At 43.1% G+C, this 21231-nt stretch overlaps 2 protein-coding genes across 4 annotated transcripts in view; both read left to right on the top strand.

Annotated features, from left to right (window-relative positions):
* Positions 1 to 116: 116 nt before the first annotated feature.
* On the top strand, positions 117 to 4292 carry LOC118788045 (protein C19orf12 homolog). The gene is made up of 3 exons (XM_036543879.1): positions 117 to 254; positions 1009 to 1190; positions 2026 to 4292. The coding sequence occupies exons 2-3, from the start codon at positions 1031 to 1033 to the stop codon at positions 2289 to 2291; spliced, it is 426 nt and encodes a 141-aa protein (XP_036399772.1). The 5' UTR covers positions 117 to 254; positions 1009 to 1030; the 3' UTR covers positions 2292 to 4292.
* A 1400-nt stretch (positions 4293 to 5692) lies between these two features.
* mylk3 (myosin light chain kinase 3) overlaps positions 5693 to 21231 on the top strand; it is a 28097-nt gene continuing 12558 nt past the window's right edge. Inside the window, exons 1-5 of one of the 3 annotated variants that reach the window (XM_036543644.1) lie at positions 5693 to 6491; positions 8923 to 9022; positions 12093 to 12406; positions 19264 to 19351; positions 20678 to 21062. In XM_036543644.1, the coding sequence (XP_036399537.1) occupies positions 12287 to 12406; positions 19264 to 19351; positions 20678 to 21062 (593 nt within the window). In that variant the 5' untranslated portion in view covers positions 5693 to 6491; positions 8923 to 9022; positions 12093 to 12286. Of the gene's footprint in view, positions 6492 to 8512; positions 9023 to 12092; positions 12407 to 15956; positions 16769 to 19263; positions 19352 to 20677; positions 21063 to 21231 lie in introns of those variants that run through there. The other 2 variants (XM_036543643.1, XM_036543642.1) reach the window with 2 other exon arrangements.

The following is a 21231-nucleotide window of genomic DNA, read 5'->3' as shown; positions in this document are numbered from 1 at the left end:
CGATTAATAAATTGCTACAAATAAATTCTACAAAAATTGCCCTGTGGGCATTTCTCATGTAACCTTTGACTTGCAGATGACAGCAACAAGGAAGTGAGAATGACTCCCATCATGCACCGCGGCAGTGAGTGGGCTGGCTGCCGCTGACATACAGTGGTAAATGTTGAAGTTTAGTTTATCTAGACTTCCTGCGGTCATCGCCAGCGACTAAACGTTCACTCTCAGAAGAAAGACAATCAAGCTACAAAACAAAGGTGGGTATTATTTTAAAGATTAATTATGTTATTGAACACTTTCCTGGATGGCCACGTCCTGGTTATGAGTCGTTCTTAGTATACTGACCAGTCATCAGCTAATGTCAGAAAGCAAAGGTTACCGCTGCGACTGCTATGACAGCAAATATGAAATCGATCACTATAATAAATCGATGTAGTTACGTAGTTAGCAACAGACGGTTGTGTTCCGTTTAGATGCATGTGAATTCAATGAATTACCCTGACACTGAGAAATTGAAAGCTGAGGGAGGGTCGCTTGGACATGTCGTTTGGAGACAAACTGGTGGCCTTGATATGAATATTAGCCGGTCTGTGCTGCTCGGTTTTACTTGACATGCACATGTCATACCTTAATGGTGTTATCTGACGTTAACTAACGAAATGGTAGCTCGGTGGACTTACATCCGAGTTTTGAAGACATTATATAGCGTTAATTAGCCACTTTAGTCGTTTTTGGTTTCGGTTTCGCACGGGTACCTGTGTTCCTCTGCACACAGGAGGGTATTGTCAACATCCGCATTGTTTCCAGTAATTGGTGGCTGTAACTGTAAGCTGTCTGTCTACTTAGTGTAAAGCCCTTCACAGCAGAAATTCTCGGTATTCATTACTTATTGCCATGATCGTTATTTTAATGTTTACTAATATATGTGTGTAATGTAATGTAACAACAGGCACTTTGGATCATCGGCCTTGCCATTGCCTGTGAGGAAAATCTGTTATGCTGTCTCTGCAGGAAGAAGCGTCAAATCATCACCATGCCGCCACGGGTAGATGACATCATGCAACTGTGTTGCGAGCTGTCTAAAAATCAGCAGATGAAAGCTGCAGTAAAAAACTCCGGGAAGGGTGCCATGATGGCTGGAGCAATAGCCTTTGCAGGAGGGCTAATGGGAGGTCCTCCAGGGATCGCCGTCGGTTAGTTTGTTCATTTAAATTTTGAAAAAGGCAATCCTGGCTTTTGAGCGTTTGAAACTTCTTTTCTTCTGCTAACACAGGAGGGTGGAATTTCTCAATTAATAGTCTGTAATGAAAAACAGAGATCATTTGATGAAACATAGGAAGATATATTCAAACTTGGATCTATTAAACTCACAACACATAGTCCGACTCTAATCACCACAAGGAGAAAAGTGCTGTTCAAAGGTTGCAGACTCTCTTATTTCCAGAAAATCATTACATAGGGGAGGGAAGGATAAGTTCAGTCTAACATAGAGTTGTGTATTTGTTGTGGCCTCGGGTCTTGTTTTGTGTTACTGATGAACACAAGTTTTTTTTTTTTTTTCTGGAACATTAGCCACATGTATTCCTCCTTTGTAAAATTCTGTACTGATTTATATACTTCACCCTCTGTTTTAATTGGCTTTTTGGATCCATTCTCAGTGCATGTGTGTGTGTTTGTGCATGTATGTATGTGTCTGAGTGCTGCGTCTCCTACTTCTCTCTGGTAGCGTGCAGAGACTACTAAACACGAGACGGTCAGCTCTGCCTGCTTTCTTTCCTCTGTCCTTCAGTGTTTAGGAAGCTGTGGTTGGTGATAGGTTCTGGTGATTTCTGTGCTGGTGCCCTACCTTGTGATGTTCCTTCACACAAATATTTATAATATTCATAAGTAGCACATTAGTACCCTTTCAGTTTCAGCGATAGCAGAGACATAAATTTCAGTATGTTCACGTAGGTGAATGTCTGCTTAGTTAAGTGGAATATCTGTGGTGTGACTCCTGTCTTCCTGCTTTTGTTGTCTCTGTGGTAGGCGGTGCGGTGGGGGGGCTGCTGGGATGTTGGATGACCAGCGGTCAGTTCAGACCCCTCCCTCAGATCCTCATGGAGCTCCCTCCGCCGCAGCAGCAGAAGCTGTGCAATGATGTCATGGCGGTCCTGGGCTCGCTGAACTGGACGGACGTGGCCCAGCTCATCGCCCTGGTCACGGGGAACGCCACGCTCCAGCAGCAGGTGGTCGCGGCTCTTCTCAGCTACGTCACCCGCGAGCTGAGGGCGGAGGTGCAGTACGGAGACTGACATCCCCCCTTTACAGTTCGAACATTTTCAGAGAACACTTTTCTAGTATGCTACACAGGTTGGAAAGACTGTCCACCTCCCTGACAGTATGAGGAAAGCCTTATACATATGAAGCCTTATTTGTGTTCAAAATGAGACAATGCATTACATTGAGAAGGTGCCTCTGATTCATTGTGGTGAAACACTGCTTAAGTAAATTCCGTTTTGAAGAAAGACTTGAATGTGCTGACTTGCTCCGAGGGTAGAGGGAGGTTGAACTCGACAGACGTGCACATGGGCTCAAAATAACGTCCTTGAAAGGTTTCAGATGACAATATCTGCTGCTTGTTTACTAGAAGTGTAAGCTTATTCACATCAAAATTGTCTCCTTTCCTTAGGGAAAGTTTATTTGTAGCAATATTTTAAGGTGAAAAGATTACCTCTGAGCAAAGGGTACGTAAGCACTGAACATGCTTATTTTCATACGTAAACATATCATGGTAGAATAAACATACAAATTAAAGAGGAATACCACACAGGATCAAAAGTTTCAAGTTTCAAGTTTATTGTTATGTTCTTGATAACAATGCAACATCATTACCAGTAATGAAATACTTAGCCTCAGAGCCAACTCAACTTTATATAATAAATAAAATAAGTAAAACAAAATAAGTAAAAAATAAAATAAGATAATAAACAATGTAACAATTGAGAAACATAGGCCAGGCAGTGCAGCATCTCTCATTTATCAATCGGGTTGTAAATACAACTCTCTGCCTGATTTAAATTTTTTAGATGTGCCAAACAAATGTAATCGGTAAGCAATTCTAACCAATATCCAATACAGTGGACTATTGTTTTCATTCTCCTACATATGTGAAAAATAGTTATATGTGAAATATGCCAGTGTGTACACAAGTAACAAGTTGCCAAACTATGGGCTTCTTGGAACACTCACTTGGAGGGGTTGTTGACCATGCATAGTGGCCTAAATGATGTCAGTGTCAACAGCCCATCTTTAGTCTTCCCCAAATCTGTATCTGTTACGATTAAATGAAATTTAAAGCTTTACTTGTGTTTTCACTTGTGTAATTTTGTCATGGTTTTTGCAGGGAAAAGTCTGACTAATTTTGGACTGGTATGCTTACTTGAAGGGAGCTATATTATAGAGTAATGTTCCTCAGCCCTGGTCCTATGCTGGTATTCTGTCAAAGTTCTCTTAATTATGTAGTTTTATTATATAAGTAATTGCTTGCTGAACTGGATTTTCTATCCCAATGTACAAGCCTCACATTTTGTAAAAAAAAAATAAATAAATAAATGGGTTGCTTGCAGTGTGTTTGTAAAAACATGAATTAAAATGCATTTCTTCTGTGTATTTTTCTAATATTAGCCCATTTAATGAATCTGGAGCCTGCCGTCTCAGTTACGCTTTATCAGTTGTTCAGAGAATTGCATGAGGCACAATTTTTCAATTCTTTGAAGTAAATCGGTAAATCCAGATTGCTAGAGACATAAGTGGAGGATATAACTGTTATTTCATTTTTTTTGCCTCCACCACGAAACCTTTATGATCAAGGACTTTAGCAGATAACATCAGACATCAGAGATGTAAAATCCGGATCAGCTACGATAAACAGCTCATTCAACTCAAAACTCACTTTCTAGAAGTTGGAGCATTTCTTGAGATTCTTGCGTATGAAGTGAGACGAAAAACACAGAGGGAAGTGCAACTCTTAGAAAGTAAAAGTCACAAGAGGAGTGGTGTTGTGACCAATGGTGGGAGCCATTGCATTGTGACTTTCAACTGCTGGGGAAGTTGGAGTTTATGCATGTGGTGAAACTTATTTTTTGTGTTTGAGCCAGAGTCAGCTGGCTGCATTTCCTCTGTTGGCTTTCTTATTGTGTCTGCATGAAAAGAGGAATATATGATTAAAAATAATTTATTTAATTTCAGAATCCTCTCTTGTAAAGAATCACAAACATACTAGTAGGAGAGCAGCTACTCTGCAGCATTTGGTGACCCGCAGATACACTTTGACAAGATGGAGTTTATTGTTTGTGGTCTCTGTATATCTGTCTCAATCTCTGTAATAAAATGTTGCTTCATTTCAGGTTTGGATGCTGTTAACAGCACTTTTGTGTAATGACACAGGGTTGTGTGTGTGTGTGTGTGTGAAGTTGCCAGCACACAGCGGTTGGGTTTCAACCGCATTGTTTTTTCTCTGCATACTAGTGTGCTGGTGGGCATGATTGTCACGCGCAGTCAGCATGGACAAGAAGCGCTCCCAGATCTGCGGATCAGAACAATAGCTGTCCGTAGTTAGCGCTTTTTTCTCTTAATTGGCGTATGCCCTGCGAAATGGCATGAAGTGAAAAAAGCCAAGATCACACGACTCATTAAAAAAAACAGACTGCAGTTTTTTTCAGTAGTAAAAAGAAGACCACAGGAAAGGAAGAATGGAGTGATATTTAATTTGTATATTGCGGTCTCACAGGGCACCCTGGCCACACTGATGCAGACACAAGGATTGCGTCCGATTTCATAACATAATGACAACCTTGAAATCTGATTGCAATATCTGTCTGGTGAGATGCTATACTAACAAAATGCACCCATTCTTGACTGGCTAAAGGAGCTGGGGTGGGTGAGTCAAAAAGCATTTCATTTGGGACACACTATTCCAACAACAGAACTTATTATAGCTGTATTTACTGGACAGAATGCGTTTACCTGTATAATGTTAGCTTGCTATTGTAAGCAAACATTGCTAAACTATGTCATTTTAATGTTAACAAACAAGTCCCAGGTGACCAACGTTTCTTAGGCAGCACTCAAAACTGGCCAGCTGGGTCTGGATTGGGGAGCAGGGGGGCAAGTCAGGCTTGGTAGTGTAAGAAGGGTATTAGAACTAGGGTTGGGAACCGAAACTAGGTTCCAAATTAGAGCCGAATCCAAAATGCCAAGTACCGGGTACCCGTAATAATTGAATCACGGTTCTGCTTATCGGTTCCTAAACGTGATAACCCTTTATTGTTGCAAACAAAGGCTACATATCTGCAAGGATGTACGTAGCTATCTGCCAGGACCTGTCTACGTGACTACGCATTAACGCAACAGCGTATCCATTTAGACCTTTCGCACGTACGGTCAAACCAGTGTGATTAGCCGTTTAGCGCGTATGCTAAAACCGGTGTGATTAGAACACTAGATTGGAAAAATTCTAGCTAATTTTGGCTTTGAGGAACGTTAAAATATAGCAAAGCAAATGCTAATTGAAAACTACGAGAAGCTTAATAATGCTGATGAAAACATAAAGAACCATGTAAGGTAACACGCGTGCTACATAACATAAAAATATTTTACGTGCGAAAGGGTTAAATACGAGCTAGCATGCATGGCTAACGTCACAACAGTGTGAAAGATGGACTGCGGTAAACGGTCAAAAGTGTGGCTTCACTTTAGAAAAGAAAACGACAAGACAAATTGCAATGCATGGGGGAAGCTAATTAGCTGCAAGTCCGGTTGCACACCAAATCTGACCAAACATTTAAGGCAGCATGACGTCGATCTGAAAGACTGTAGAGTGTTTGATGTCTTGCGATAAGCAAGAACAGGCAGAATCGGAATCGATAAAATTCAAACGATACCCAACCCTAATTAGAACCTATCCTTTGTTTACCAGCCAGCATTGATTCACCATTAATGTGTTACCGAATGAGCAGAAGCAGGTAAATATTGGGGGGCACACGCCTGAAAAAAGGGAAGGGACAGCCTTCTCTTTACACTTGGCAGGTTTCTTAAGGCTGTAGATGTAGAATGTGTCGATAAGTGTGAGCCCTCAAATCAAATATGATTCAAAAATTTGTGATGACATGGAAGTACTGAGTGCCACTGGCAGTGAAAGCAGAACAATGTACTTCCCTGCCTGTTGATTTGATACTTATGCAATGAGAGCTTTCACAACCATAAAGAGATAAACCTGCGCACTTTGTCTTGTATTAATCACCCGGTCTACTTTTAAAGTTTTTAGTCAGGATGGCCTTCATCGTCCTTTCTGAATAACATTTGGGTGATTTATGTGATGATGTAGTGTGTAAGTTTGTGTTATTATGAGTATTCATCATCTGACACACCTACAGAAATTCACCGGGTGTGCAAATGTACACTCTACAGAGTCTTCAGGAAATCAACCTCTTTATCTGTCACCGTATCCAATGGTAAGTTTTTGACTGACATAGTAAACAATTGCAATATAACTGTATTTTACACACTACACAAGTATCTTCTGCTCATTGTGTTGAGGTATTGTACACAGTGCACTATGTTAACACAAATGTGCTACTTTAGTCTACTACTACTTAAAATAGGCCCAGTGGGGACCTTCACATAATTTGTATGGATTTCTGCAATCTACTGTAGTTACTGTCCCCTCACTGTGATGCCTGGAACGATCATCTCTGTGTCCTCAGAGGCAGTGAAGATCAAAAAATGTCATTGATTCAAAGAGGACTGAAAACCACTCCTCTGTAAAGATAGTAATGGTTCAGGCAGCATGTGATCACCTCACAGTGAATGTCAGGCAGAAGCACTTTTACTTTAAGTGATGACACGGTGATGAGTATTAGAATGTTTTCATGATGGACTTGGGTAACAAAGGGGTATGTCGGGTGACAAATTAATGACAATAATCATACTTAGACATTCATCTAAAATTATTCAGAGCAGCTACGAAAGTGATTCATTCACAGAACAGTTGATTAGCTGCCAATTACGATTGGAAGACGTCAGTTTGACTGACACCTTCAGTGGGCATTACTTCAGGGCAGTTGGCATCTGCATGTCTCAGTAAGCCAATAAAAGATGATGACATATTCAGGTATTGAAATAGAACATTTAACAAGTTACAAACCGACAATTACACAATTCATTGACATAGCAGATTCCCTTGTGCCGGATGACTTGCGAAAGTACTATTTATGTAGCTGGGCGTTAACTGAAACAATTCACTTTCTGAAGAACTTGGAAGTATTTCTCCAGCCAGGATTCAAACTGCAAGCATCTAGTCACAACTCTAGTTCTATAATTGCTGGTGCCCACACTGTATGGTAATGTACGCTGTATGGTAATCCACTTAAAAGATGGAATCATATTGTGTCCACAGCATGCCTTATCATTTTCTCATCTGTAACATGATGTTCTGAGAGCACCTGTCCAGGCAGGCATTATGCATTATGAAGTCTGGCTAAAGATACTGGGCACTAGATGTACTGCAGTGGGGCAGATATCATCTAAGCTGCACAGAAGTAATCTGCACTTCTGGGTGTGACAATGAATGATGCTGCAGTTGAGTGGCCTCCTGTATTCAGTGCTTGAAGGGATCCCAGCGAGGTGGTTTGCTCATCGATCCGTAAATCTCTTCACTTTCACGTATATACATATAGAGAAACTGCAGGAGCTTCAGTGAATGAGGAGAGCTAAGAACCAGAGACTGAACTCCGGAGAGCAGGATACCCTTAACAAACTCGCCAACCAGAACAGCCCTGCAGCCAGCACTCTTGTTGCCAGGTTGACATCACCTTCTGATTCTGTCAAAGGGGCTATATATGCTCAAGAGGACACTTGCACTCTTGTGTAGGGGCGGTGACACCCGGTTACACCAGCCAGATGTGGCTTTTTATCATTATTAGTGTTTCCCAGCTTTTTGTACCAAAGATTACAGGTGTACATGGGGGGAAAAAAAACCCACGAAAATCATGAAACTTGACAATAATTGTTTACATTTCTGCAAACCAATCTACAGTACATGGAATGCTGTACATGTTCAGTTCACCAAGATTTCAGGTTTACTTAATGTAATTTAAATGAAATGAAGTGAAGTGAAAAGCTTTTTGTTGATTGTAAATTCAGTGGGCAAAAACTAAAATCTAGACTGCTGTCCCTGATTCCACCAATAGAGGGAACTATCGGGCAATGAAACGTTAAGCTGTGCTTGATTTCATCAAGGTATCAAGGTAAAACATTTCTTTTTGCTGGTTTCTTATCAACTGTACTTGATTAATTAATAGTCTTAATTGGTTATATTTTATGAGAAAGGGATTTATCTGTTTTTCTATAAATTGTTTAAACTACAGGTGAGGTAAAATTACGATTTCACTAGGTATGGGCCACACTTCCACATTGTACCTTTCAGAACATTTATTTTTTATACATTATAGATTTGCTCTTTATGCATTTAAAGGTGTTTCATAGACTATGAGTGTGTATTAGGGGGGTCTGAGGACCCTGGGGTATTTCACACGGAGATGTTGGCAGGTATGCAGGCAGGATAGAAGATGATAGGGAGGTGGAAGGATGCAACTCACCTGGGGCAAAGGTTGGTGTTCTGTCCTTGTGCTGCCATTGATTGAGGAGCTCTGGTATAATCTTTCCTCCTGATCCTCACTGAGTGAAAGACCCATGAGACACACATTTGGACATTACCTTGAAAATATGAAAAATTTGTTAGTTCAGTTTAACATATGGACTCTTTCATCTGTTCCAGCACTCTGTCTATGAGCTGATGGAAACTCTTGACCTATATGCCCCATAACTTCCATTGGTGTGTTTGTGTTCCTGGTACTCACCGGCCCTGTCTTGTCTCTCCTGCAGGAGTGTTATTCCGGACAGCACCCTCTGAGCGCAGACCATGTCAATCCAGGCAGAACTCCTGCAGTTATGGAACTGCAGCGTTTTTCCTCTTCAGTACCATGTGTGTCAGTTTTTTTTTTGTTCCTATGACCTCTCAGTGGCACTGCCTCCCTGCGGGGGTCTAATCTACAAGCTGGCCCCTGTTTCCTAAGGGGACAGATAGCAGCCCCCCCCCCCCCGCCTCTCTATCTCACTCTCTATCATTCCTTTCCTCCCTTCCCTCCCCCTGCTGTTTTTCAGTGAACTCTCTCTTTTTTTTAACCACAGTTTTTAACCACAGTTTGTCAAAGTAAACTCTTTCCCTTTCTCCTCATATCTCTCTGCAAACAATCAAACCCTCTTTTTGACTCATGAAAGGGTATTTAGTTGTTTATGACATTTTTGTATAGCAGTTTTTATAATTGGTTTTAAATGCAGCAAAAGATCAGACATAAAGATCAGACAAGCAAGGATGATTGCGCAAGCAGAAAAAACGTGATTGAAAACAATACAGGCCAGGATGTGCTGTGGGTGTTTGCGTGGTAAGGGCAGGAGTGATAATTGATTTCAGCTTATACACACTGATGCAAAATGTTGTGGGCTTCGCAAACACATGGTGTGTTAATGACATAATAGGTTCTATACTGGATGACAAGCTGATCTTTAACATCTAAAATTATTGATGTGTCATGGAAACACATTTTCTTGGAATGATTTTTCCTTGATGCAACAGGTTTTTAATAACTCCCATTTCAGTTTAAACAATTCAGTCTGCTATTTTGGAATGACAAAGTTTACTTTTGTATTGCCCTAGGCATGGTTACCATGATAACTGTATAAGCAATAAAGGACAATTTATTCACAAATTTACATGCACGCTTTTAAAATGAAAGAAAATAAGAAGAATCTGGGCTTCAGATAAGATAGATACGCTAATGTATTTACCCTCCCTCTCTCTCTCTCTCTGTCTCTCTCTCTTTCTTCCTCTGTCTCTGAGTCCTTCTCTCTTTTTACTGTCTTACTTTCTCTACCGCTAATTTTAAGTCAGCATTACCTCTCCAGGCGGTAGTGAGACTGCGGGTGGTACTCTGCTCCAAGGTCAGTTTTGTAACATTTTGTGTTGTGGAAAAAGCCTTCTCCCCATGGGTGCGTGAGAGTTAGTCAATTGGCGTCTGTTCCCAAAGGGGCTGGGCTGCATCCGTCTGTGTCAGGGACATGTTTACACTCACCAGAGACAGGGCTGGGGATGCCTAACCCCCCCTGTCTGTTTTCCCACCCGGAGATAAACCATGTCTTCCCTCAAGGGCCTGCTGTGGCCCAGCCAGACTCACCAGACCCCTGAGAATCAGAAGGTTTAGGGGTGGAATCTCTTTAGAGCTGTTTTGATGCCACTGAGTTTCAGCTGTTCAATGGAAAGCTGCAATCTTATGAATGGCGCCCAAATTAAATGCCATTCTATCTGTTGTTTTGTTTAGGCACCAGTTGCGTAATATATAAGAAGGACATAATAACCTCATCAGTGACAAGTGGAATTAGAATATTTCATTCGTGCATTCTTTTTCCTGCCTTTAAAGTATGCAGAAAGCATGACAACAAAATGATTTAAAAATTATATGAAATGTCAAAGGAGGGTGAAGAAGTGAATTCTGGGCTTTATGAAAACAAAAAATGATTTTAAATGAGATTGAGTTCACAATGAAGCAGGATTATTATAGTGTGGATACATACTGTAGTGATGGTAAGGAGCAACATCAGATTTGAGATTTTTGGAGAAGGATAAATTACATTGCTTTCTAATTGAATCTGGGTGGAGGTGAAGTTCTTCTGAGGGACAGATTAAATGTAATGCTTGTAGTGCTTCACAGGGGAGCAACCCTAAACAAACAATACAGTAGAGCATCATGTACCACCAGCAACGCCATCATCGTCGCCACCCTCCTTATATTCATCATTATCATGGTCGTTTTCACCTACATGCTCATCATTAGTCATCGGGCGCACGTCACTGTGCAGGCTGTTGTACAAACGCGGTGTTATTGGGCCCGATGGAAACCATGCAGTGTAAAATCCCAGGCATGTGCGCTCTTGCACATCCCATCCAGACACCAGACCCTGTTGACAACACTCCAAAAATACCCACACCGCTGAACAAGGTGTCCCAGTGGGGGGGAGAGAACTGCATCTGGACGGCTGCCGACGATGTAGACGCACACACTTGCTCCCCTCTGGACCTCGCACAGACACCAGGAAGCCCCCCGGCTTCTCTGTTCTGTGCTGGGGTCTGGGTACTTCCTGTCCTTATCCACTGATCTAAGATCAGCTTGCCAACTCACAATCTTGACCCCCAAGGATTTAGTGTCAAATTTTCATTTTGATCACGGATCAAACGCCAAGCGTGAAAAGTCCTTGCTTTAAGCAGAGGCATCTGATGGAGATCAAAATATCAACCTTCATTACCCACCACTTACCCAATATGGGATCATCTTATGCAGCCAAGATAGTTGTTTGATTCATGTCAAAAGACTCAAAAGATCAAATGTGGAGAGACGGAATGGCTACATTGCTGCTTTTTCTCAGCTGGGGGCCACACCAGTTAAGCCAGTGAAAAGAAATGTGGCCATAGGGCTGCTGATGTCCTGAACCTGCTCATTCATCATTGCATTACATTACATTACATTATGTTACTTTGAATTCATTTAGCAGACACTCTTAACCAGAGCGAATTCCAGCACAAAAGAACAGAAGTGTATCCATTCAAGTTGAATGAGTCATAGTGTCGTCATCAAGACCTATGCAAGTAGCCGGCTGCAAGGTAGGAGCCGTATGGCTTGGTGCCCACAAGTCATGGAGAAGGTCTCAAAGCACTGGCGGTGGCTTTGTCCCCTCTGCCTGGCAGTCCCTGTGCCCAGGTCCTCTTCCTCCTCCTCTGAGAGCATGGTACTCAGAGGTCAGTTTGAGCTAACATCACCCTCACAGCAGGGGTGCAGCGCGAGAGTTTAAAGAGCATTAGGTGATCCACCAGCATAGGGGAGCCCCACTGCCTCCAGAATGGCCCAAAACATGGGCAAATCTCAGCTGCCTATTAATAACCGGGACTCTCACATTTCCTCGCATGCTTGCTATAATCTGAAACAGCTGTTATCTCTCCACAGGAAGTGGCCTGGGCCCGCGCAGGCCGGCGCGGCGGCGGGGGGCCCGCGGTGATATCAGAGCAGGACGCGGCACAGATGCCCAGTCGAGAGGCCGATAAGAGAGCCCCCCGCTCAGCGCTGCCACCCTGCTGTTCTTTCCAGAATGTTTTGGCTCCCCCAGGGCCTAGTGATGTCCCCACCTCCCTTGTCCTGGAATGGCTGACCAGAAGTCGTCCCCCAGAGCCGGGGGATACGTGATGGGGATGCCTCTCCACAGATCTCTGCTGCTCAGCACTGGGGGCTTCAGTGTGTCTGACTACATCCAGAGGTTTACGGTAAGGAAGCATACATGCTTTCTGTGTGTGTGTGTGTGTGTGTGTGTGTGTGTGTGTGTGTGTGTGTGTGTGTGTGTGTGAGATGCGCGCATGGCACATCTGTCTATCTGTCTGTCTCTCTGTTATTATGTACGTAGAGCACACGTGGCATGTCTTATGAAAAGCTTCATTCTCTTTCAGATTTATTTTAGATTAATTATGTCTGAAGAGATGAGATTCAAAGTGGCAGGATCCTTGGCAAACAAAATAAGCAAATAAAATTCTGGAATTTACACAATTTATTATTTATTTATGTTGGAATTTGCATACAATTGATGATTTTGCTGTTATGCCTATGTGTTCATTATTCATCATTCACTTTAATTATTTCAGTCACAAGTATACTGCAGCTTATGTGCGACAGATCCATTTGCCATTACAAGGCCTGGTTTATTTGATAACAGGCTATTTTTGGGTTTTAACAGACGTCTGATTCAGGTGGAAAATTCTGAAGATGAGTACATAATACGATGTTGACATAACAGTGAAGGGCAACCCACAAACACTTAAGACAGAAATATGCTCCAGCTCCCATCCTACAGATGATCCTTTTTTTCAGTTCTGACAGCCTGCAGATATCTTTTCAAAATGTGTTTTCACTTCTCGGGAAATGGCACTAATGGAACAAAACGATTGAATGTGTTGACCGTTAATCACGTCAGAACACTCTCTTTCTTCTATAGATGATATTGGTGCAATTTTTGTATGCAAATTGGACCTTTCTAACAGTCTACGGCCTTCTCAGGTTAAAATGCAAACTGTGAGGGAATAGGCTTTACCCTGAGATGTTTACTTAAGATGACTGCAAATCTGTCTGCTTGTGAGTGACATTCAGATCAAAGGCAGGGCTCAGAGAGCATCTGTTTAATAAACACTGCCCGTCAACAGAGCCATCTCTCCTTCAGTAAGCAGGACCGAGTTCACGCACAGTGTTCCTGCTTATAGATGCAAGTGGTGTACCACACAGTGCTAAACCACTCTTTAACTGGCATTGTTCTGTATTTGTTGTTGCGTATTTATTTATTGAGGGTGTTGCTAGGCAACACCAGGAAAATCTCCCACCGACTCACTGAGAAATGCATGTGATTTGTGTATGCCTTCAGTGAAAGACGTACAGAACCCGTGTTGCTCTTTTTTCTTGAGGGCAGTAGAGAGCATGGCAATATTTCTGCTCTGTGTTCTGCAGACACCCCCTATTCTCCCAGCCCCCCCCCCCCCCCCCCCCGCCCCACACAGAATGTGAGTTATGCTAGCAGCTTTATGGAGAGACTATGTTGTCTCAGTACGCGAAGAGGACTGAGTTGGCGTTGGGTATGATAACAAGAATGGAAATAGATTTAGAAATGCCTCTCCTTGTGTCAGCGAGTAATCTCTCCCTGTCACGTAAGGAATGCAGCTTGGTTAAGTCCTGTTGTCCCATTGGCGGAGAAAAATTACATTAATTTTCTTAGCAGATGCTGTTATCGAGAGAGCCTTATTTAGCTTACATATCAACCATTTCATACAACTGGATATTTACTGAAGTAATTGGGGTTAAGTAGCTTGCTTGAGAGTACCACAGCTGTGGTCTACCAGGGAATCAAGCCAGAAATCCCACTCTTTACCACTACACCAGACCACTGCTCATGAGTGATAAGTTTCGCCAGGAAGTTTTGCCTTTTCCTGACCGTGCTACATGATTTGGGACATTTTAAAGGTGTGACACAATATGTTGCTTCTTACCTTTGAAACAATGGGTATTATTCTTGCTGTCTTGGACATGTCTCAGGTTGAACTTCCACTGTCCACATTCATGGATCTTTACATCGCCTGGATGGCTTTTTTCATGCTCCGTGCCTACATGCAGTACATTCAGACAATGTAAAGATCAGTGCACCTGCAGGTCATATGCAGGAGTTGTCTGTGGGTGACATAGACAAACAGAATATGTTCAAATATTGAATTTGCCTTTTGCTATGGATTTTTTTTCTAAAGTAACAGACTAGTGAAAGCTTTCATTGCAACAGTAAATAGTAGGAGATGCTTTGCTTCTCTCCTCTCTTTTTTCTGTTTGCATTCTTTGGCAATTTCTTTCAGATACCTTTGGGAAATTTTCCATTCATCATTCAGCGCTGTTCACTTCATCCTTTTGCCTCATGTCAATAGTAACAATTGTCGTGCAATCAATGTGACCTTGTGTGGCCGTATTAGGTTATCCGGTCAATATCGCATTGGTTGCCTAACAAAGAACCATTTTGCATCTACATGTGCATAGGTTCATTTTGCACGTGTGTACAATGATTAAAGTAAATGCAGTGAACAGTGAGTGAAAGAATGGGAAAGTAATGAATGAACTCGTCTTTATGAGTACCACAAATAACAATGTGCATTGACCTGCACAAAGAGCAGCTGTCAAGTCCTTGAACACTGCATAAAAGAATTCTCCTGTCATTGATATATTCACTTTATATGATTTCTTTATACACCCTAAGAAGAACTGAAAGGAAGGACAAAACTTCACTTCTACTGTAAGATAGAATACTATAGAAGATTTAATAGCAAAGTGGCATAATACAGCCCTATCTCTGTGGGGCTCGGGTGAAAGTGGCTGTGGGCATTAGCTGGAGATGGCTTTTAGGGTTCACGGTGGAAAACATGATTCTAACTGGGAGTCTTATAAATCCCAGGACTATCACAGTGTCCATTTTAAAAGGCCTTCATGCAGTAGCAGCTACAGTGTGGGCTGTTGTTTTAAGCCACAGTGATGTGATCAGCCCCTGTCTGTGTATTTTACCTGCATCGCCCTGCTGTTTTTGAAGTGGCAGTGTAGCATAGTGGGTAAGAACTAGAAGAAGTATTTAACCCACAATTGCCTGGGTAAATATCCAGCTATATAAATGGGCAACATTGTAAAAAATTCTCTGGATAAGAACATCTGCTAAATGTCCATAATGTAATGTAATTACATTTGCATTACATGCATAATGTAATGTACTGACCACAAGTGGGCCGTCATTGTGCAGAGCAACCTGACAGACATGCCCTCAAGGTCACACCGTGGGGCTGGAATGAAAAGAGCCTCGGCCCTGTTTTTCCTCCCAAATGAACCAGGCGACTGTGGGGCCCTCGAAGGGGCACCAGCAAGCGGATGTTTTTGTTTTCAATGTGGCGCATCGAACGTGTCACTCGTGAGACTGCGATCCTGTACCAGCGTGGAAACAGCAAACAAGTAGAGCCAAAGCATGAATCAGCACCAAAACAGAAAGAGAGAGTCCTTGGACCGGCAGCACAGCTGCTGCAATGGGCACATAAAAGGACAATCATTCCAGCGCCCGCTGTGTGGCATCGCTCTCTGGCCTGGCAGGTGCGAGCGGGCCGTTCCCTGCATGCTTTCCAATCAGCAGCGACTCATGAGGAGAATTTAAATGTTTTGGTGACGTCAAGGGAACGTTGCAGTGTGGTCGCGGCGGAGCCTGGGTAGGGCATATAAAAACCGCCCTGGGGGGGACGGAGCGGGGGTGGGTGGTGGAGGGGAGGGTATGGCAACAAGTGGACTGATAACATATCCAAGCTGAGGTGTTTATTTAAGTGGTGTCACGTCTCTGGCACATACAGACAAGGGGACTGAGAGAAGCCAGTTTCATGCAGGGGGCCTGGAGAGGAGAGTTCATACGAAAATAGGGAGCGATTTATGGTGGGGACGGAGAATAGGAGGCAGCAGCACAGACTCCGCCAGCACCACCTTCTCTAGCCACATGCTGTCTGCTGTTTATCCGCTTGGAGACAATGAGTAAGCAAGCGACCCTGGCTTCTTGCCTAGCCAAGATGTACGATGGGGGAAAGGTGAACAATGCAGGGGCCTCAGGAACAGGATCTGGGATAAAGAGGCCTGCTGGTGCCCTCCAAAATGGCCTGAGTGCCGTGGAGGTCAAGCTGGACTCGCTAGATGCAAAGGTGGAGCAGATCGCTCGAAGCCAGACGGAGGTCCTGAAGAGGCTGGACTTAGTGTGCCAGGGTGTCGGGGGCCTGGTGCGTGACGTGGCCATGCTCAGGCAAGAGAGGGCCTCGGGGGTAGGGGATGGAGCCCCCCCGGGAGGTGGGCCTCAGGCCTCCCTCTTGGAGGTCAAATCTCTGTGCTGCGAGGCGGTGGCGCTCCTCAGGAGCCTCCAGCAGGAGGGTACGAGGCAGACTGACCAGATCGAGGGCATCGAACGGTCGGTCCGCGCCGTTGACAGGGTGATCGGGTACGTGGGCGACACCTTCAAGAGCTCCAAGATTGTGGAGTACATCCTGAGAGGTGTAGTTCCTTGGAGGAGGCAGAGTCTGCTGGAGGGAGGAGAGGAGGTCAGTGTTCCCCCTCGGGAGGCAACCTTGGGGTTAAGCCTGGAAGATTTTGGCAGATGCTTTTGCCAGAGCCACCTGCCCGCGGTGTGATTCTCGGTGTGTCCATAATTAAGTTTTGGAAATTTGATTACACGCTGTGCCTTTAGAAGTCCTGTAAAGGACATGCTGTGCAAACATTGAACTGGACTTTATTTCTGTACACAGTGTTTTTCTTTGCTAATGGTTAATTTGATAATTTATAACTGCCACATTCTTAAAATATTCAAATGAGAGGATCTCACTCTTTTGGAGCAGATCTTAATAGGTTCATCTATATCGATCATTTTTTGGGCAAAAAATAAAAATATTAAAAATCTTAGAATCCTTCAAACGAAATGCTACATTTGATAACCCCCAAACCTATTTTATCATATGCTATTTACCCATGGAATCAAACAGGTACAGCAGACGTTAGAGATAAACAGAATAAAAAAGTATTTCATACTGCACCTCTGAGCAAATGCTGAGTTCAGAGGTTACTATGTGTGACTAGGGAAGCAAATTAGGATACAAAATAAACCCACAAACAAAATACAAAAATAAATAGATGAGGCATATCTTGTGCTGTCAGGGGTGTCATGTCAATATTCCATTTAATTGGTAAGAATTTTTCTCACTCCATTCATAACATTCATCCAATAACCTCCTTACACCTTATTAGAGAGCATGGAATTTAAAGTGTGATTAGAATTTGATGGCTTTTTTGAAACTTGTGCATTAAGGGCAAAGAAACAACTGGATTTTTTTTTCTTGCCAGATATATATCTATAATCAGTAACATAAACACTTGCTGAGAACTCATGCATTGTTTCTGTGATGGTATAATGGAACAGTACAGTGGGCTGAGAGGAATGCCATACGCACCATGTCAGCTTGGATAAAGTAAATGGCAAGAGGAAATAACTAATAAAGGTAATTACTGAAGAATCTCTGCCAAGAATAATTTTAATTCATAATTCAGTACCTCCTCTTCTTCTTATATGCTTAATATGTGCACAAAACCAGACTGTTTTTTTTTTTATTTAGATCAATTGCATTGTGCAAAAAAAGTGGGGGAAAAAAAAACAGACCAATTAGAAAACAAGGTATTTTGGCTGTCTGGTCACATGATCTTCAGCAAAACTTTGAACACGGAGGAAAGAAAATCAAAACTTTATTTTCTAGACTTTACGTTGCATGCTGTAGAGTACTATTCTAACAACAGTTGTCACAGTGATAATCTTGTCAAAAAAAAAAGAAATGTCCCTCGAGGTCTACAGTGTGTACATCAGCTGTTATGATGATATATTTATGCCCTGGCTCATTTATTTATTAGGAGCACAGATGAATGTTAGTATGCGAATGGAGTCTCCTCCATATATTCTGTAAACCCTTTGCTCATGCGTAGCATGCAGACCTCCGTGGTATAGCCTTACAGCAGGCCTGTCCCAGTTTGTTTCGACTTAGAGGGGGATCCTTTGGCTGTGGTGGTCTAATTGATCTGCAACTGGATATGGACAGTGTGTGATAGATTCCAACATGGTGAATCCCATGCAGTTATGTTGTGGCAGCATTGCATAGACATTTACATGAAGGCAGTTGCATGAATGAGGTGAGCTGTACCTTTGGGTTGAAGTAAGTGCAGTCTGCTAGGGGAAAAATGTATATTCCCAATGCATTTGCTGCTACAGGTTAGGATCTTGCAGCTTTATTGCTAGAACAATGTAGAGCAGTGTTTTTGCAATGTTCAATGACAGGTAAAGTTTATCTCAATTAGTGAAACCTGAACCAATGTAGGAAACGAACTGTTAGACACACCCCTTCATTTTTATAAAATAAATAAATAAATAAATAACCTCCTATTATGGTTCTAATTACTATAATTGTAACTTAAACTAAGAGCCATTTTTCTCATGGTTTTCAATTGGAAGCTTGGCAAAGCTGAGGTCCTAAGCAGGTCTAAAATTCTTGTCATAATCATGTTGTCAGCCCATCAAGGGCGAGTAAAACAGCTTATTTTTCTTCTAACGAAATCCAATAATAGATTTCAGTGGGGAAAGCTTCCATTTCGACTTGAAATGAATGTGTTATTCATGAAAAATTTCAGCAGAACAAACAGTGGGCGGCAGTGTAGCATAGTGGTAAGGAGCTGGACTTGTAACCAAAAGGGTGCCGGTTCAATTACCCACTGGGACTGCTATTGTACCCTTGGGCAAGGTTCTTAACCCAAAATTGCCTCAGAAAATATTCAGCTGTTTGAATAGGTAACATATATAAAAAAAATGTAATCTATGTAAATTTCTCTGGATAAGAGCGTCAGTAAATGCCAATAATGTAATGTAATTACTGTTATTCCTGTATATCAGAGCCTGTTTTCCTTTCTCCAATGAAGGTCAAAGTACTGAAATGCCAAAAATAAAGACAAGTTTCTGCAAGATGGCAGTGTTCCTGTAAATGTCTTTCTTGTATATCATCAGATAAAGGAAGATAAAGGTGCAAGGTCCAAAGGGCCGGAGTTTCATAGAGGAGTCCAAGTGCATCGTGGAGTCCACGTAGCAGCTAATGGTGAGTAGAGCGTTGCTCGCAGGATCTCAGTCAGTTAGCGGGTGAGAGTTTTACAGCTTACCTTGTACATTTGGACTTAATGCCAATATACATTGACCCCCTTGTGCTGACAAGATTTTAACCAAAGCTTTCGCCATTGACCATTGGGCAGTTTATGCTTCAAGCTGATGCATAGGGCAACTGACTGTCTGACTGTCCATCCTGATGGCGTCACTCCGCTCAGACACGATCCCTGTCTGTACTGGTGCCTCAGTGGTGGAATGAACTCCCCACAGGGGTCAGGACAGCGGAATCTCTGGCCATGTTCTGACGCAGACTGAAGAACCACCTCTTCAGGCTACATCTCGGTTCCACCTCAGTCCCCACACCCTAACACCTGCTACCTGTATTAGTTGCTGTTTATTTTACGTGTAGTATTACACGTGTTTTGGATTCTGTGATCTAGTGACTGATGTATGGTAGTATACTTGGCTTCCTTGTCTAGTCAGGTTGCACAAGTTAACTTGTGGTAGGGCTTGAATAGTGTTATGTTCATGCTCACTGGTCTGGGAGTGTTATTGGCCTGGTCTCACACTGTTGCTTGTTCAACTTTACTGGACACACTACTGTTCTTTTGTGCTGAAAGTTGCTCTGGATAAGAGCATCTTCTAAGTGAATGTAATGAAATGTCATGTAAGAACCCAGCTCAAACAAGGCCATCGCTGGGTAGCCCAATAAGGTTTAAGCCTGTGGGGGAGTATATAAGTTCTGTTGGTTCGGTAGGGAGGATAAGGGGATGGATAGCCAGGTCGGTGGGATTGGCTCAGCAAGGAGCTGGATACAGTCAGGCAGGAGAATGGCTGAGGCATCTGGAGCTGAAGCTGCGGCCGATGTGTCGGAGTGGGTAGGGGAGAAGACAGAAAGCATTTTTAGCAGGAGGTCAGACAGAAAGCATCAGAAAGAGAGATCATAATAGGAGGAGGAAGAGGAGGAGGAGAGAGTAGGTGAGCAATTGTATTGAAAGCTGAATACTGAATAGAGGAGAGAAAGTAGAGTAGCCCGTGAGCAAAGAGAAAAACCCGGAGAGAATAAAGAAATGACAGCATATGTGTAAGCATAAGTAGTGTTGTGTGTTGTGTGTCATGTTGTGAGAGCTATGCTTTCATTTTCAGTGATTTATTGAATAGGCTGAATCAAGTCTATTTTCTAATTGGAGCTTTGCTTGCAACATGTTTAAAGGCTGTTCAGAGTGTTCATGCAAGTATGTGTTTGTTCTTTCACTAAGAATGTGTGCCCTTTATCTCTTTATATCTCAGAGCATTCCTAACCGCTCTTGCCTCTCTCCAGATGATAGCCAGCCTGCCGAGGTTTCCAGAGTGGCAGTGAAGAGCACAGGACATGGCACCAAGCCCACAGTCCCCAATCAGCAGGGGCCTGCCCCCTCACCCCTCACCTCAGGCCCCTGTCTGGCCAGTATCCCGGCAGGCCAGCAGGGCACCCGCCGGACCAAGGAGGTCACCCTGAGGAGCAGGGCGCCCACTCGAACCCAGACCTTCGACAAAGACACCCAAGACAGCGGTCCGGGCGTGGGGGATGCAGAAGGGGCGGTGGCGACGCAGCCCCAGGAGGGAAACGACCGCGAGCGAGCGGCGTTCAGTGGGGTGGAGGGTGTTGTCACGGCAACGGCCGGCGAGGAAAATTGTCGGGAAATTGCAGCTGCTGGGCCGTTGAGGTACAGTTCTGCAGACTTCAATGCTAACGTCACTTAGCACCATGTGTGGCCTTGCCACCTAACTGCAGTGGATGAGTGTGTGGCTCACAATGAGCAATGAACATGCTGTTATACTGCTTCAGAAAGTGAGCAAACATTTTCAGGAAGGAAACAAGGCCACAATGGGAGA

The sequence above is a fragment of the Megalops cyprinoides genome, chromosome 13, assembly GCF_013368585.1.
Source record: "Megalops cyprinoides isolate fMegCyp1 chromosome 13, fMegCyp1.pri, whole genome shotgun sequence".
Taxonomy (NCBI): Eukaryota; Metazoa; Chordata; class Actinopteri; order Elopiformes; family Megalopidae; genus Megalops; species Megalops cyprinoides.
Note: the sequence above shows the minus strand (reverse complement) of the source record. Positions and strands in the feature narration are given on the sequence as shown.